We start from the raw sequence: 17,396 nt of genomic DNA on the forward strand, positions 1-17,396 counted from the left end.
CAACTTAGACCCACTCCTCTGTGTTTCTGTGTGCAGGAGACAGACAGCCTTCAGAGCAAGGATCCTGGGCCAGCTACTGGATGGCCTGAGTTGTATTGCAATTACTGATGGGACCCACAGAGCATGTGCCTCTCTGTGTGTGGGTGTGTGCAAGGGGATCTTTAGCAGCAACTGTAGTGGGACTGTGGGCCTCAGGGTCTGGCATGCACAGGCGCTGGGGAGACTGGGCCTGCAGGGTTAGTTACAGCATAGACCAAGTATCTCGGCCCCACTAATGGAAGGATCTGCATTGTGTATATGTTTTTATCTCCCTCTAAGGGATCATCAGCCTGATCAGCCAGAGTCATGGACAGCCTGCAGCCATTGGTGCTAATTGTGTTTCTGTGAGTGCTGGGTGCTTCTGTCTGTGTTGCTTGCTGGGTGTAATGTACACATATTATATACATGTGTTTGTGTGAGTATGCCTATTAGGAACGCAGTCTTAGCCTTGCAACTGGTTGGGCCTAGGAGCATGGAGCTGTAGCAGCCTCACTTCTATCAGGCCAGGAGATCTGGCAGCTCCTAACAACAGCACAGAAGAATCAGAGACAATTACCTGCTTTACTTAGGAATGGTTGTAATTCCAAGTTTTTTCCTCAAAAACTGGTTTCTGTTAAAACACAGTAATAGTTTATTTTTATAGTGTAATTTATGAACAAACAAACAACCCCTCAAACAGAAACACTTTATAATAAAACAGAAGTAATTTTAGATGATGAAACAATTAACAGTACTAAACAATTCATGTACTTATCTTTTACGGCTAGCATTATATAACAATGTAAGCAGTACATAAATTTACTTTCTCAGAAGCATATTAAATCAATGCAACAAAACTATGTATAACAAATGTTTCAGTTACTTATACTGAAGCATTATATAATGAAAAAAAAATCATTGTGACCATTCAAAAATGTTGGTGTTAGTGAATGTAGTGCGATACTATTGGAACTGAGCCCTGAAAAATATCAATGGTAATTCATGTAAGACATAAGTACATAAAGGAGATAGCTTCTGTCTCTGTTAGAAAACATTACTAAACATTCTTAAACTTAGACTGCAGTGTCACATTCAAAATCTTGTTTATGGGCAAAGAGGAAGAACACTTTACGTAAGTATGTAAAGCCAAGAATTTATTAGTGTAATGGAAATTTTAATAGTCTAATTCAAGAATCATCGTAAGTCTAGATCTAATTACAGAAAACCAAAGAAAAATAATGGAGTTGATTGAGTACTTATACTCAGGTAAAAGTTGTACTAATAGCAATGATACAATCAATATTGCAAAACACACACATGGTTTCTACACAATTTCTGGTTTTACATTCACCAGACCACTGCTCTGGGTCCTAAGGTCTGAGGTTCACTGTAGTGTTGGCGGTGGGGAGGTGTCATGGCCAGTTGTCAGCATCCTGAGCCCTTCACTGGGAGGAAAGTGATGTCCTTGTTGACGGTTTCTTTCTCCTTTTTTTCCCTTTCTTCTCTTTCCTTCCCCTTAGGCTTACTTATCTATGTTTTGTAACCTACATTTACACCTGCATCTTTCTTCACTGATCTGCAGCTCCATTACATCTGAATTTACTTGATATGGTGCCCTTCACACATACCAAAACCTGCTTTGTCCAGCTCTACATTTTTAAACTAATCATTAGTTACTTGTTTATAGACAAGGGGTCTCCAGCACTGGAGCCTGCGCCATGCCTCTTGTTATCCTGCACCTTTTCTCTACACCAAATACTGTCTCTACTTTTCAAGACCTCAGCCGGTGTACCAGACCTGTATTTCTCTACTCTGCATCTAATGTTAGTTTTAAATATCTTTCTAGAATAATTGCTTTTCATTACTACCTATATGAAACTATGATTATACCACACAAACAAAAGTAAATAAATTAGCCATAGGCACCTGATAATTAGAGAAATTGCTCTCACATCTAAACAAAGTGAAACGAAGCCAGAGGCAGACCGCAAAGGTTCAGACTGTTCACACAAGCCTCAGTCCTGTAGCCTTATGAGCTCAATACAGAGCGTATGCTCTGTTCCTAGCCATAGCAATGCCTTGTTACATCGTGGTCACATCGGCAGCAGAAACACCAGCGCGTTCGAGCGTCCGCGTTAACACAGCCGGCAACCGACGCTCCGCTGAGGAGCCCCTCAGCACTCAGAGCGCTCCCTGAGGGGTGGGGCGAGGCCGTGCGGGGGCGGGGCCTTCCGGAGCGGGGCTGGCCGGGGGCGGGGCCGCCTGGGGACTGGGCCGCCCGGAGCGGGGCCGGCCGGGCGCTGGGCTGGCCGGGGGCGGCCGGGGGGGGGCGTCCAAGCGTCGGGGTGTCCCCGCCCCCGCGCGCGGACGAGACGCACAATCCCGCCCGCCGTCCCACCGCACCCCTCGGCATGCCTCAGAAGCCTTGGCTAACGGGTTGCTTCCTCGTTATCGGGCGGGCCCGCAAGGCCTCCTCGGGATTGGTGGGTTTGTGCTGTGTGTCAGCGCAACCGCGGCGCCGAGGCGGGTCCTTCGCCACGATTGGCTGAGCGATCTCCTGCGCCCCGCAGCCGATTGGCTGTTCTCCGGCGGGTAGGCGGGGCCGGGTGGGAGGCGGAAGCCACGGCGGAGCGTTCCGGTGCTGAGGTGGCTGGGGGCGGGCTCGGTGCTGTGGCGGCTCGGTTGTCGTTGTGTGCCGGTTGCTGGTAGGTCGGTACCTTCCGTCTCCTGGTGCTGTCCTGCGGTTGTGTGAGGTCTGTGGGGCTGTCGCGCGGCTCTCGGCGGCGGACCTGGACCTGGACCTGGACCGGACACGGCGCGCTGTGCGGCGCTGGGCACCGCTGCCAGCTCTGGCGGGAGCGGCTCCGCTGGTGTGTGGGAGGAATCGGGGCGGGTTCGCAGCTCCTTGGGGTCCAGGGCGGTGAGGAACGGCCGGGCGGGCTGGGCCGGCGGCGGTCTCCGCCTTCACCGGGCTCTGCGGTCAGTCCTGGTCTCGGCACGCCGGTGCCTGCGCTACGACCGAGCCTCTTTTGTTGGGGGTCTGAGCTCGGTGCCCAGGTTTAACCAGCAGTGGAGCCCTTCCTGGGAAGGTTTCTGCCCCGTGAGCCACGCCGGAGGCATAGCGATCACCTTGTCCTCGCAGGTAAGTGCGGGCCTGGCGGGGCAGCCGGGCGCTCCCGTAGCTGCACTATCGTTGGGACCCGCGGGCGAACCCGCTGGCAGGGCTTGCTGCCGGCTCCTTGAGATCTGGAGCTGTGGGCAGGCGGCGGTGGTTGGTGTCTATTGTACTCTTTCGTTCCATGTTGCTTTTAGGGACCCCCTGCTCAGCGTGAGAGGTTTGTCCTAGGGCTTCTGTATAGCGACAGTGCTTTCAATGCCTGTTTGCTTCCCAAAGGAGGGAAAAAAACACAAAGAATTAAACTTAATTTATGTATAATAAAGTTACAATAGAATAAATCAGTTACAGATACTGTCAAGGCTTTCATCAATAATTGGTATGTAGAAATAGAAATGGATACAATTATGCCTAATATATTGCTTGTACGCAAAAATGGAAATCCAAGTCAGTATGATACCAGAAGAGCAATATGCTTGCTTCTGCCAGCTGTACTGTTTACTTATTTGGGTGAGGCAGTGGAGCACAGAATAACCTGTGTCCTTTTGTGCTTGTCTACTTCTGTTTATAAGGAAATTGGCCAGCACTATGTAATGCTTTACTGCTATAAGCTCAGCTTTAGCAAATCATTTAATACAGTTTCCCACAGCATTCTCCTGGAGAAACTGGCCGCTCATGGCTTGAACGGATGTACTGTTCTTTGGGTAAAAAAAAAAAAGTCTGGATGTCTGGGTCCGAAGGGTCCTCGTGAATGAAGTTAAATCCAGTTGGTGGCCAGTCATAAGTGGTATTCCCTTGTGCTCAGTATTGAGGTCAGTTTTGTTTAACATTTTTGTTAATGATCTTGATGAAGAGATTGAATACATGCTCAGCAAATTTGCAGATGATGCCAAGTTGGGTGGGTATATTGATCTACTTGAGAAAAGGAAGGCTTTGCAGGGGAATCTGGATAGATGAATGCCATATAATGGGATGTGGCCCAACAAGGCTGAGTACCAGCTGCTGCACTTAGGTCATAGCAACACCAGTGCAGCAGTACGGGCTTAGAGAAGAGTGGCTGGGAAGCTGCCTAGCAAAAAAGGAACCTGGGGGTGCTGGTCAACAGATGGCTGAACAGGAGCCATTGGTGTGCCCAAGTGGCAAATAAGGCCAATGCCATCCTGGCCTGTATCAAAAATGGTGTTGCCAGCAGGACTAGGGAGGGAAGGAGTTGTTCCTCTGTAAACAGGACAGGCAAGACTGCATTTCAAGTACTGTGTTCAGTTTTGGGCCCCTCACTGCAAGAAGGTTATTGTTGAGTCTAGAGTAAAGGCAGCTGAGAGAAAACCTCATTGCTCTGTACAACTGCCTGAAAGGTTGCAGCAAAGAGGGTGTCGATCTCTTTTCTCAGATAATAAGTGATAGGATGTGAGGAAGAGGTCTCGAGTTGCACCAGGGAGGTTTAGATTGGATACTGGGAAGAATTTCTTCATGGAAAGGGTAGTTAGGTATTGGAACAGGCTGCCTGGGGAAGTGGTGGAGTTGCCATCCCTAGAGGTACTTAAGGACATGGTTTAATATGGAGTTGATAGTATTAGGTGGTGCTTGGGCTTGATAATGTTAAGGGACTTTTCCAACCTCACCTGTTACATGATTCTAAGTAAATATGAAGTGCAAGCACCAGGCTATTTCTGCTACAGGTCTGTGGGGCTAATGTATAGGACAGCTACCAGCTTGTCTGCTGACTCTTGGCTTTGGGATGGTATTTGAAGGTGTTATGCTTGTTCTTGGATTTAACCTCAGGGAGGGAGCGAAGAAGATGATGCCAAGCTCTCCAGTGGTGAGCAGTGACAGGATAGGAGGCAGCAGGCACAAACTGAAACCCAGGAGATTATCTCTGAACATCAGGAAACACTTTTTTTTTTTCAACTGCATGGGTGACAAAGCAGTAGCACAGGTTTCACAGAGAGACTGTGGAGTTGACCTCCTTGGAAAGCCAACTGGGCATAGTCTGGAGCAAGTGGTTCTGAGTGGCCCTGCTTTAGCGTTGGAGTTGGACAAGATGACCCCCCAGAGGTCCTTTCCAACCTCAACCATTCTGTGAAAAAGATCTTCCTCTGCTCAGCTTTCTCTTAGTTGCTGAATTTGGTCCATCAAGTTCACAGCTTTCTTGTACTGGGGAGACCAGAACTGGACACAGTACTCCAGTTACGGCTCTGCCAATGCTGAGTGGGCAGTAAGGATAACACCTCACTCCTGGCGACGCTCCTGATGCAGCCCAGGATGCTGTTCGTCTTTGTCATGAGGCTGTGTTGCTGGCTTATGGTCAACCTGTTGTCTACCATGACCCCCAGGTCCTTCTTTGCAGAGCTGCTTTCTAGCTTGGTGGTCCCTAGCATGTGCCTGTGGTTGTTCCTCCCCAGGTGCAGGACTTTGCATTTCTGTTGGTTGAACTTCGTGTGGTTCCTGTCAATGTGTTTCTTCAGCCTTTCCAGATCCCTTTGGATGGCAGCATGACCCTCTGGTGTATCAGCACCTCTTCCTCATTGTGTGTTGTGAAAATTTGATGAAGGTACACTCTGCAATGGTATCGGCTAGCTCATTTTGCACTTGTGGGTACGTCCTTGTGGACTTGTGTATGACCAGTTTGTGCTCCCTAACTTGGTCCTCTTCAGAGTGTAAATCTGCATTGCTCCAGACTTTCAGTCTGTTGTCAGGGGACTGGGATTCCTGAAGGTCTTACCTGTATGTGCCGAGGGGAAGAGGGCATTGAGCACCTCAGCATTTTCCATGCACTTTGTCATCAGGACATCTGTCACGTTTTGCAGTGGGCCCATGTTTTACCTAGACTTCCTTTTGCTGTTTATGTATTTGCAGAATCCCTTCTTGTTGTTCTTTGCATCCCTTGCCATATTCAACTCACCTGAGAAAATAATTTAAAAGTGAGTTCCAAAGACATGAATCTTCAGGACTTGAGCTCATGTTATTAAACTCCATGTCTATGCAAATAGGTACCAGCTCCTCTGTTTGCATTTTGAGGAGCCCAGTTTTGAGCCAAGTCTGGCAAGACTGGCAAGAACCTGTAGTTCAGTATCAGGTTATTGCAGTCAGTCTGGACATGGGCCAGGGAATCTTAAGTTTCTCCTCAAAGTCCATGTGCAGATGCTTGAAATTGTAATTCCTGTAGACTGCAGATACGTGTTGAGCCCTATAACACATTCTGCTTACAACAAATGCCTGCAGGTGCCTAGATTCTATATTTTTTCCCCCATGTTTCTAATACCACTTCTAATAATTCCTCTTTCATGTAGCATTTAAGTTCTATCAATCCTGAATCATGTTTTATTTTATGTTACCTCTCAGCCGCATATTGTGTATTTGTGACTTGGAGATGTGGCCTAATGGTCAGTAGGAAAATCAGAGTCATACTCTTCAAATATTGGTGATTGTCACCAATAGGCATTTGTGCATTTGGCTGACATTTTAGAAATACGCTTTTACCACTGCCAAGAGAGTAGGGCGTGTTCCTCGTTGGAGGACGGTGGGGGTGGTGGTTTACAAACCACCTTTATTATTTTTATTCTTTAATAGTTTATTGTTCTTATGAACCAGTGATTTCAGGTCTTTAAATGAGTCTTTTGTATTACTGACTTGGTGACCAGTTAATGCTGAAGGAAGAAATGTCTCTGGTAGAAATTATAAAGCCTATATTACTGTGGAGTTCTATGACTTAGACTCATGCAGGGCCAGCTATGGTGTGTGCAAAATGCTAGTACTGTTTTTCACTGGATATCGTATTGATACAGAACATGTGCAATCCTAGCTTTATGAGGGTGTCCTCCTCCAGCAGCAGTGTCATCTCCAGAATTCTTTGCAGGAAAGACTGTCTGAGGCCTGGCTTTTTCTTTCTTTCTTTTTCTTTTTTTTTTTGCTTCACTAACTTCTTAAGTATTTTATTCCGTGGGCTGCAGAGATTAAGTTCATGCCATTAGGCATTAGAAATCAGAGTGTGTGTTTGCAAGAACAGGAGAAATTGTATTTTATGAACAAGGAAGACTTTTCACTTCTTATGCTTATTCCAAATGAGTGATTGTAGTAATCCAAGAGTGTGCTGTGTAGGATGAAGAATATGCTTATTTTCTTACTGTTAAATTGTTTTCTTCTCTCCCCAAGAATCTTGGTTCCTGTGACCAGTCAGTATCCAAGAGATTTAAAAAAAAAAAATGGTGTGAAGGACCTGTGCATGATGAATAGTACTGTCTGGAAGTCTCTTCACTGCTGAATAAGCATACCTACGAGCTACTCAGTGCATGGAAGAGGTTGGTGTTCACATGGCCTTTTCTGCTACTGATACTGAAATGTGCATTATTACAATGATTCTATGATTTTCTACTTCTGTAAAATCAGGTAGTTAAAAGGTGTGACTGCTACAAAAAAGTAATGCACCGGTGTCCTCTTAACTGTCAGTATTTCCATGCTTTTAAGTGGCAATATAATATGAAAGATTAGCTTACAAAGATAAATGGGGGCAAGAATGAGTAGATCATTGTAGCCAGCTTTAGAAGCCTACCTCTAGGTAAAACATACATCTTGTCAAACTGAAAGATTCTGTATGGTGGAGATAATTATTCTGATATGAACTAGAGTTTATATCTAATGTGATACTTGCATGTCTTACAGTTGGGACAGATAGCATTTTTTTTGTTAAGAGAGATGTCAAATGTCCCATGTGACCTGGTCTTCACAGTATGTTAGAATAACTTAGGTCATAAGGGACCTTGGAGTTCATTTGGTTCAACCCTCTGTTTTTAGCCTGGCTAACTTTAAAGTTAGGTCAGGTTGCTGTAAGCCTATTCCAGTGTGGTTTTGTGTGTTTTGTTTTCTTTTGTCGCCTTTGCTGTTTGTTTTTTTTTCTCTGATTGAAATTTCATATACTGCATGCAACTTGTGTGCACTGACTCATATCCTTTTGCTGTGAACCTTTTAGAAGTGTCTGGCTCTGTCTTCAACTACCTGATGGATAGAAAACACCATTCTGTGATTATAGAATCACAGAATCATAAAATATCCTGAGTTGGAAGAGACCCCCAAGGATCATTGAGTCCAACATTTGGCTCCACATAGGACAAACTAAAAACTAAATCATATGTCTGAGAGTGTTGTTCAAACAGTTCTTGAACTCCATCAGGCTTGGTGCTGTGACCACTTCTCTGGGGAGCCTGTTCCAGTGACTGATCACCCTATCAGTAAAGAACCTTTTCCTAATACCTAATATGCACTTCACCTGATGTAGCTTCTTGCTGTTCCTTCGGTCCTTTTCTATTACAGGGAAGGCAATGATTATATGTCCCTTCTTGCCCTCTGTTCTCAAAGCTGAACAAACCAGCATTCTCAGCCTCTCTGTGTGTCTTGAAATCCAGAACCAGATCATCATGGGAGCTTTCTGCTGTGTTTGCTCCACTTCCTTCCTGACCTTTTTTATGTACCAAGGAGCCTGAAAGTGGACTCTGTACTTTAAATGTTGTCTTACAAGTGCTGAATAGAAAGGATGAATTGCTTCCCTCAGTCTACTTGGTACAGTCTTACTAATACAAACCAGTATGTACTTGGTCTTCTCTACTGCAAGGGCACACTGCTGATTTGTCTTAAACTTATCTGCAAGCGTCCCAAGTTTGTCTTCTGCAGCACAGTTTTACAGCCAGTTGGCCCCTATTTTGTGCTTCTGCATATGTTTATTCTACCCTGCGTGTAGGATTCTATTTGAGTTTGCTGAACTTCATGAGGTTTCAATCAGTCTATTTCTCTAGCCTGCTGACATTCTTCTGATTGTCAGCTCTGTACTCTGGCTTATCAACTGCTCCTCACAGTTTGGAGAATTTTTTGAGGGTGGATTGCATCCCCTTGTTCAGGTTATTAATGAAGATCATATTCTGCCACTTATCCCAGGATGGCAAATTGTGTTGCTGTGTGTTATGGCTGCCATTTTTTGATTCTTCAGCCCCATTTTGGCTTCTGAGTTTCAAGGAAAGGAAAGAAGGTATGCTAAGTGTCAGCCAGGGAATATATGCCCTCTCCAGTCTGTATCTCTATGTCAAGGTCCTGTCCGGTCATATATGTGTTATGCAAAGGTCTCCTCTTTCTCGTGGGACATACCTTCATCTACTTAAGCATCAGGACTGAGTTCACCATTCCCACTACTTATAACTAGAAAGCTTGTTTTGCAGGTATTGTTGCCTGTATATATGCTTGGCCTGGAAAGAAGTGTCTATTCGTGTAAGAGTCAGTTATTCTTCTTTTGAATAACTATAATTCAGTAAACTGGAGCCAGTCTCTTTTCAGTTGTGCCCATCGAGAGGACGAGAGGCAACGGGCACAAACTGAAGCACAGGAAGTTCTGGCTGAACATGAGAGGGCATTTCTTTACTGTGAGGGTGACAGAGCACTGGAACAGGTTGCCCAGAGAGGTTGTGGAGTCTCCTTCTCTGGAGATATTCAAAACCTGTCTGGATGCCATCCTGTGCAATGTGCTCTAGGTGATCCTGCTCGGCTGGGGGTTGGACTAGATGATCTTCAGAGGTCCCTTCCAACCTTGACGATTCTTTGTCTGTGGTTATGTAATGACATTGTTAAGGAAGATCAAGAATGAACTATGAGGGTAAATTGAAATCCTGTATAAAAATGTATTTTGCAATAATGCATCTAGAGTGGTAAAGATACCATCTTGTCTTAACAATACATCTGCTTATGCGTTTAAAGAGTCTGGCTTTTCTTGGTTACGTGATCACTTATGTATTCCTGTAGTAGTTTAACACTGACTAGCAGCCAGACACCACAACACTGCTTCCTCACTCCCCCTCTTCAGAAGGACAGGCAGAGAAAATATGATGAAAGAAAGCTTGTGGGTTGAGGTGAGGACAGGGAGATCACCCACCAGTTACTGTCAGGGGCAAGACAGACTCAGCATAAGGGAGACGAATGTAATTTATTGCCAATTAAAAATGGACTAGAGCAGTGAGAACTAAAAGCAAACTTAAATACTCCTTCACATCCACCTTCTTCTGCCTCCTCCCTCCAAGCAGCACAGGGGAGTGGGGAATGGAAGTTATCGTCAGTTTATAATGCTTCATCTCTGCCACTCTTTCATCCGCATTCTTTTTCCCTGCTCCAGCGTGGGGTCCCTCCCACAGGATGTAGTCCTTCCTTGAACTGATTCTACATGGGCTTCCCACAGACTGCAGTTCTTCAAGAGCTGCTCCAACATGGGTCTCTACCATGGGGTGCAGTCCTTCAGGAATGGACATGCTCCAGCATGGGTGCTCCACAGGCTGCATCTCCTGTCAGACAACCTACTACCGCGTTGGCTTGTCTATAGAGGCTGCAGTTCTGGCCCAGAGTCTCCGCCTGCATGGACTGTCCACGGGGTGCAACTTCCTTCAGGCCATACCTACCTATTCCACTGCGGGCTCCTCCATGGATATTTGCTATGCTGTGATACACCATGGACTGCAGGGGGATGGGTTGCAGGGGGACAGTCTGCTCTACCATGGTTGTCTCTATGGGCTGCAGGTGATCAGTTCCAGTGCCTGGAGTACCTACTCCCCCTCATTGTTCACTGACCTTGGTGTTTCTCTCAACATTTTCTCACTCATCTCTCTCAGCTGCTGTTGTACAGCATTTCTTAACCTTAAACGTGCTCTCACATAGGCATAACTAGCGTTACTCATTGGCTTAGCTTTGGCCCATGGCGGGTCCCTTTTGGAGCTGGACCAGTTTGTTTGGAACTGGCTTTTATCTAACATGGGGAAGCGTCTGGACTCTTCTCACAGAGGCCACCCCTGCAGCCCCCCCCAGCTACTAAAACCGTGCCATGTAAACCCAACACAACTCCTGAGGCTTGGCTTTGGCTTTTCTCTCTGTTGTGGTTTAACCCCGAGTTGGCAGGTAAGTACCACATAGTCTCTTGTTCACTCTCCCCATGTGGTATGGGGGAGAAAATTGGAAAGGTAAAAGTGTGATAACTCATGGTTGAAGTAAAGACAGCTTACTAAGTAAAGCAAAACTTTTGTGCACAAGCAAAATAAAACAAGGAATCAGTTTGCTACTTCCCATCAGCAGGTAGGTGTTCAGCCACTTCCAGGAAAGCAGAGCTCATCACATAGGGAAAACAAACACCATTGCTCCAAACGTCTCTGCTGTCCACCTTCTTGGACAAGCTGAAGAATTGGGCCCATGAGAACCCAATGAGGTTCAGCAAGGCCAAGTGCAAGGTGTTGCACTTGAGCTGGGGCAATCCCAGGTATTTATATAGACTGGGAGAAGAGGAACTTGAGAGCAACCTTGCGGAGAAGGACTTGGGGGTCCTGATGGACGAGAAGCTGGACATGAGCTGGCAGTGCGTGCTTGCAGCCCGGAAGGCCAACTATGTCCTGGGCCACATTAAAAAAAGGGGTGGCCAGCAGGGAGAGGGAGGTGATTGTCCCCCTCTACTCTGCTCTTGTGAGACCCCACCTGGAATACTGCGTGCAGGCCTGGGGCCCCCAGCACAAGAAGGATGTGGAGCTCTTGGAACGGGTCCAGAAGAGGGCCACTAAGATGATCAGAGGGCTGGAGCACCTCTCCTATGCAGAAAGGTTGAGGGAACTGGGCTTGTTTAGCTTGAAGAAGAGAAGGCTCCGGGAAGACCTCATTGTGGCAGTCCAGTACTTGAAGGGAGCATATAAACAGGAGGGGGTACACCTGTTTACATGTGTTGGTAGTGATAGGACAAGGGGGAATGGTTTTAAACTAAGACGGGAGATTTAGGTTGGAAATTAGGAGAAAGTTTTTCACTCAGAGGGTGGTGAGGCACTGGAATGGGTTGCCCAGGGAGGTTGTGGATGTCCCATCACTGGAGGCATTCAAGGCCAGGCTTGATGCAACTCTGGGCAGCCTGCTCTAGTGGTTGGCAACCCTGCCCAGAGCAGGGGGGTTGAAACTACATAATCTTTAAGGTTCTTTTCAACCCAGGCCATTCTATGATTCATTCTATGATTCTTTACCCTAGTTTTTATTGCTGAGCATGATGTCATATAGTATGGGATATTCCTTTGGTCATTTCAGGTCAGTTGCCCTAGCTGCATCCTCTCCAGTCTTCTTGTGTGCTTCCAACCTCATTGCTGGTAGGACAGCATAAGAAGCAAGGTCCTTGACTCTATGTAAGCACTACTCTCTGGCCACGAAAAGCATTGGTGTGTTACCACCACTATTTTCATCAAAAATCCAAAACGCAGCCTCATAGGAGCCTCTACAAAGAAAATTAACTCTATACCATCCAAAGCCATGACACTTTCTTGGCAGAAGAGATGTATTCTCTGTAAGACTGGTCTCCTCTGTAACACTGAAAATCAGCATGGAGGGATACCTGCTTTATCGTAGCAGTTTTGACTGCAACTGTATTCTGACTGTTTTGTTTCAGGCTGAAGATGCTGAGCCGTTTGTCAGGTTTAGCAAATACTGTTCTACAGGAGCTGTCAGGTGATGGTGCAGATGCAGTTACTGAATCCTCTGTGACTGTAAGTACATTGTAGTGGAAAGATTTTCACATCTTATTGAGAGTTACTTGGGAAGTGTAAAGTATTTGGTTTCAGTGAAAACTGTTTCCTGTTTCTTTGCTGCTGAGTGCTAGACTGAACTGGCATTCCACTCTGTTTCCTGTATTTCTGACCTCTTAAGTCAACACTTTTGCGATGCAGACCATAGTGTTAGTTTCAGCATCTCATATAGAAAAAAAAATTCTGAGTGAAGAAAGACTTATAAGAGTACTAAATATTCTGTATAGCATAAAAGGGAGCTCTGCATAATTGGATTACAGTGGAAGGGTTGATCTGCACGTTGCTCTCTGATACCCGAGACAGTGCAGAACATGTGAGTAGTAGCATCCCCCCCAAACTGTTTCAGATTTGCTGTTGTGTTTGGCAAATGTTTTTTTTTTTTCTTGTATATTTTTTTTCAAGGCTATCCCGAGCTTTTCTCCTGGTTTCAGCTAATTGTGTGTAGTTCTGTAGGCTGCATGAAAGTGCAGCATTTAGGAGTGGCACTGAAGATACCATTTGGATGCTATACTTCAGTCTTTTTGGACTTCTTTCCTCCAGAGTGCTCATTTCACCATTTCAGGTACAAACTTCAGAGTCAGGAGCAGAAAGCATGGAGGAGGCACCTGGGGAGTTACTGGAGCGCCTAGCTCAAACAGAAAAACTAGTTGTCCAGCTGAAGGATTTGATCCGAGAAAAGGATGCTCTGCTCCAGCAAAAAGAAACCGTACTCAAGGTATCATTTCTTTTAGTGGGGACCTGGGAACAAGAGTGAAATGCTACATCAGCTTTCTGTGCAAGTCAGTCTCTGTTTTCTTCCAAGCCTTAGAGATGTCTGCACTACTAAATGCATCAATTTCAGAGAATGATTGAATTCCAAAGAATGTGCGCTAACCACAGAGAGATGTAGGATTACACTTAGCTTAGGTGTAGTTGCCTCTAGAGTAGATACATTGCATGCCATGTATTTTGTCTTGGAGCTCCTCTGTGCCCACATGGAGTCCTCATATATATTTTTATACTAGTATAAAAAATACTAATATCTCTTGTGATTTTTTTTTTCCAGTTCAGAGTATCTGAGACAGAATGGGCTGTATTGCAGCCATCCAGCAGTCCAGTGGTTTTATGGCATGTAACCAAAGATATGTATGTATTTTAAGCATAATCCCTTTGAATCCTTCTTTTACAGGAAGAGCGGGAGGCTGCAGATGCAAAACTGATGAAGCTGAAACTTCAGGCCAAAGCCAAACTGGCCTCTCTGAATAAACGCATTGAGGAGTTGACAGAGAAAGGATCACCGATGCCTGCACAGACCTTATCAGAAGAGCAAGTGTATTCTAAGGTTGGGAGAACAGGGCTACTTAAAAGATGTTAACCTCTAGATATAGTCTGGTATTCTCTTACATCTTAGGTCCCAGTGAGCTAGTAGGACCTATATCTGTTATTAGCAGGTCATTCATAGTTCCAGCAAGGATGTCTGTCCTGTAGGAGGCTGGTCTGTCCAGCTTTCTTGTACTACAGATGCCCTTGGGGTGCACAGCTTGATGTCCTCAAGGGTATGGGCCAGTTTCACTTTGCATACCTTTGGCATATCTTTGGTAATCTGTTACAGTAAAGTTTTTCCCTGCAGAAATCACATCTCTGTGTCTAAGCTGTAAGTTTCAAAAGATTACCTGTCATGTAAGTACAGCAAAGGAAAGATGAGGTTGGCTGGAATACAAGAACAAGAAGGTCATTAAATTTGAAAGGCATTTGAAGCCATGTAGCTTGCTGTGCTACCTCAAAGTTCTGTGATTAACAAGACCTGTTTATATAAAACTGGGTAAAAGTAGGGAGAAAGAGTGTAGAGAGAAAGAAGCTATTAGCTACTAGCTAGAAACTACCATGGGAGTAAGCAATTTCTGAAAAATTTTGAAATTGTTCTGCTGACCACATACTTTTTTCTTTAAAAAGTTAATATGGCTAGGCAAGGCAAATGCAACAAAAGTCCAAACGGATCATAGGACACTGGAATCATAGAATCATGTAGGCTGGAAAAGACCTCTAAGATCATCAAGTCCAACTGTTAACCAAGTACTGCCAAGTCTACCTCTAAACCATGTCCCTGTGTATCACATCTACATGTCTTTTGAAGACCTTCAGGGATGGTGACTCAACTACTTTCCTGGAAAGTGTGTTCCAGTGACTCCCAATCCTTTCAACGAGGACTTTTTTTTTCCTAATATCCAATTTAAACCTGCCCTGGTACAAGTTAAGGCCATTTCCTCTTGTTCTATTGCTTGTTGCCTGGGAGAAAAGACTGACCCCCCCCATCCTGCTAAAGCCTCATTTGAGGTAGTTGTAGAGAGCAATAAGGTGTTCTCTGAGCCTCCTTTTCTCTAGACTAAATAAGTTCCCTCAATGGTTCCTTACAAGACTTGTTCTCTAGACCCTTCACCGGCTTCGTTGCCCTTCTTTGGGCATGCTGCAGTACCTCTATGTCCCTGTAGTGAGTGAGAGACCCAAAACTGAACACAGTGTTTGAGGTGCAGCCTCACCAGAGCTGAGTGCAGGGGTTCAATCACTTCCCTAGTCTTGCTGGCCATGCTATTTCTGATGTGAGCCAGGATGCTGTTGGCCTTCTTGACCAAGTGAGCACACTGCTGGCTTATGTTCAGCTGGCTATTGAGCAATACCTCCAGGTTCCTTTTCTGCCAGGCAGTTTTCCAGACACTCTTCCCCCAGCCTGTAGTGTTACAGGGGGTTGTAGTGCCCCAAGTGCAGGATCTCACCTTGTTCAACCTCATACAGCTGGCCTCAGCCCATCAATTCGGTCTGTTCAGATCCCTCTGTAGAGCCTTCCTGCCCTCAAGAAGATCGATGCACCCACCCAACTTGGTGTTGTCTGCAAACTTACTGAGGTTACACTTGATCCCCTTGTCCGTTTCATTGTTAAAGATACTAAAGAGAACTGGCTGCAGATGATCTTCATTACACTAGAGAAGATGAGGGCTAATAGAAACATTGAAAAAAAGATCAAAAGATTATGGAAAATGTTAAAAGGTGAGTGTAAGTGATATTTAATGATGAACTGTCAGGTAAAGAGTGGCTATTAATTGAAAGACACCTGAAAGACAGTCCAGTCATTGGTCACAGCCAACACAGATTCACTAGGGGAAGGACCTGTTTAACGAACTTAATTTCCTTTTGTGACAAGGTACCCACTTAGCTGACCAAGGGAAACCAGTTGATGTAATCTTTTTGGATTTCGGTAAAGCTTTCAATACTGTTTCTCACAGTATCCTTCTGGACAAAATGTCCAGTATACAGCTGACCAAATGCGTAGTACGATGGGTGAACTGTTGGCTGATGAGTCAGTCTCGAAGGTTTATAGTAAATGGGGTTACATTAGGCTGGTGGCCGGTCACTTGGTGGGATTCTGCAGGGCTCTATTTTGGGGCCAGTTCTCTTTAATGTTTTCATAAAGGACTTGGATGCAGGACTCGAAGGTATACTAAGTAACTTTCTGGACAACTCTAAGTTGGGAGGAGTGGCTGACTTCATCCAGGGTAGACAGGCCTTGCAGAGAGATCTTGACAAATTAGAGACTGGGGCAATCACCAACCACATGAAGTTGAACAAGTGCTGGATTCTGCACCTGGGTTGGGGTCACCCTGGATAGATGTACAGACTAGGGAGATGAGAGGCTGGAGAGCAGCTCCACAGACAGGGATCTAGGGGGCTCTGATTAATGGCAAGCTGAATCTGAGTCAACAGTGTGTCATGGCCTTCAAAAGGTCCAGCCATATCCTGGGGTGCATCAGGCACAACATTGCTAGCTGGTTGAGGGAAGTGACTGTCCTGCTCTAGTCTGCATTGGTGCAGCCTCACCGTGAGTGCTGTGTGCAGTTTTGGGTGCCAGAATATAAGGACATAAAGCTCTTAGCGTCCAAAGGAAGACTATGTAAAGATGGTGAAGGGTCTAGAGGACAAGATGCATGAGGAGTGGCTGAGGACACTTAATTCATTCAACCTGGAGAAGAGGCTGAAGGGAGACCTCATGGCAGCCGACAGCTTCCTCATAATGGGAGTGTGGAGGGGCAGACGCTCATCTCTTCTCTAGGGACCAGCAACAGGTCTTAAGGGAATGGCATGGAGCTGTGTCAGGGGAGGTTCAGGCTGGATATTAGGAAGAGGTTATTCACTGAGAGGATGGTTGGGTACTGGAACAGGCTCCACAGGGAAGTGTTCATGGCACTAAGTGTGATGGAGTTCAAGAAGCATTTGGGTAACACAGACATATGTTCTGATTTATGGGTGGTCCTGTCTGGAGCCAAGAGTTGGACTTGATGATCCTAGTGGGTCTCTTCCAACTCAGGATATTCTATGATTCTAATGGAGTAATGATTGGCTACATGACTTGTACTTAATATTGTTGATGGATGACATCACAAAAATTATAGGAATTTGTTGCTGTAAATTGCTTTACAATATCATCTTGATAACCTTTTTCAATACAAGTAGCACTTGGTTTTCATATGAGAGGAACTGGATGATTTTGAGGATTAACGTGATATGAAAATGAGACAATTTAACAAACAGAAGATCAAGCAGTTTTGGTATCCCGCCACTGTATACTGCAAGGCCATGAAAAAAAATCCTCAGTCTGTGTAGATATGTCACTCAGGCTTTATCTCACTAAGGCTTTATTTACCTTATTTGTCTGTAGCATGTGT

General features: G+C 45.4%; 1 protein-coding gene across 23 annotated transcripts in view; it reads left to right on the forward strand.

The window, feature by feature from the left end:
* The first annotated feature begins 2,382 nt into the window (after positions 1-2,382).
* GOLGB1 (golgin B1) overlaps positions 2,383-17,396 on the forward strand; it is a 70,417-nt gene continuing 55,403 nt past the window's right edge. Inside the window, exons 1-6 of one of the 23 annotated variants that reach the window (XM_050708197.1) lie at positions 2,384-3,160; positions 5,536-5,728; positions 7,286-7,431; positions 12,567-12,663; positions 13,265-13,417; positions 13,871-14,023. In XM_050708197.1, coding sequence (XP_050564154.1) covers positions 12,574-12,663; positions 13,265-13,417; positions 13,871-14,023 — 396 coding nt within the window. In that variant the 5' untranslated portion in view covers positions 2,384-3,160; positions 5,536-5,728; positions 7,286-7,431; positions 12,567-12,573. Of the gene's footprint in view, positions 3,161-5,535; positions 5,729-7,285; positions 7,432-12,566; positions 12,664-13,264; positions 13,418-13,870; positions 14,024-17,396 lie in introns of all 23 variants that reach the window. The other 22 variants (XM_050708199.1, XM_050708193.1, XM_050708198.1 and 19 more) reach the window with 22 other exon arrangements.

The sequence above is a fragment of the Cygnus atratus genome, chromosome 1 (assembly GCF_013377495.2).
Source record: "Cygnus atratus isolate AKBS03 ecotype Queensland, Australia chromosome 1, CAtr_DNAZoo_HiC_assembly, whole genome shotgun sequence".
NCBI classification, from domain to species: domain Eukaryota; kingdom Metazoa; phylum Chordata; class Aves; order Anseriformes; family Anatidae; genus Cygnus; species Cygnus atratus.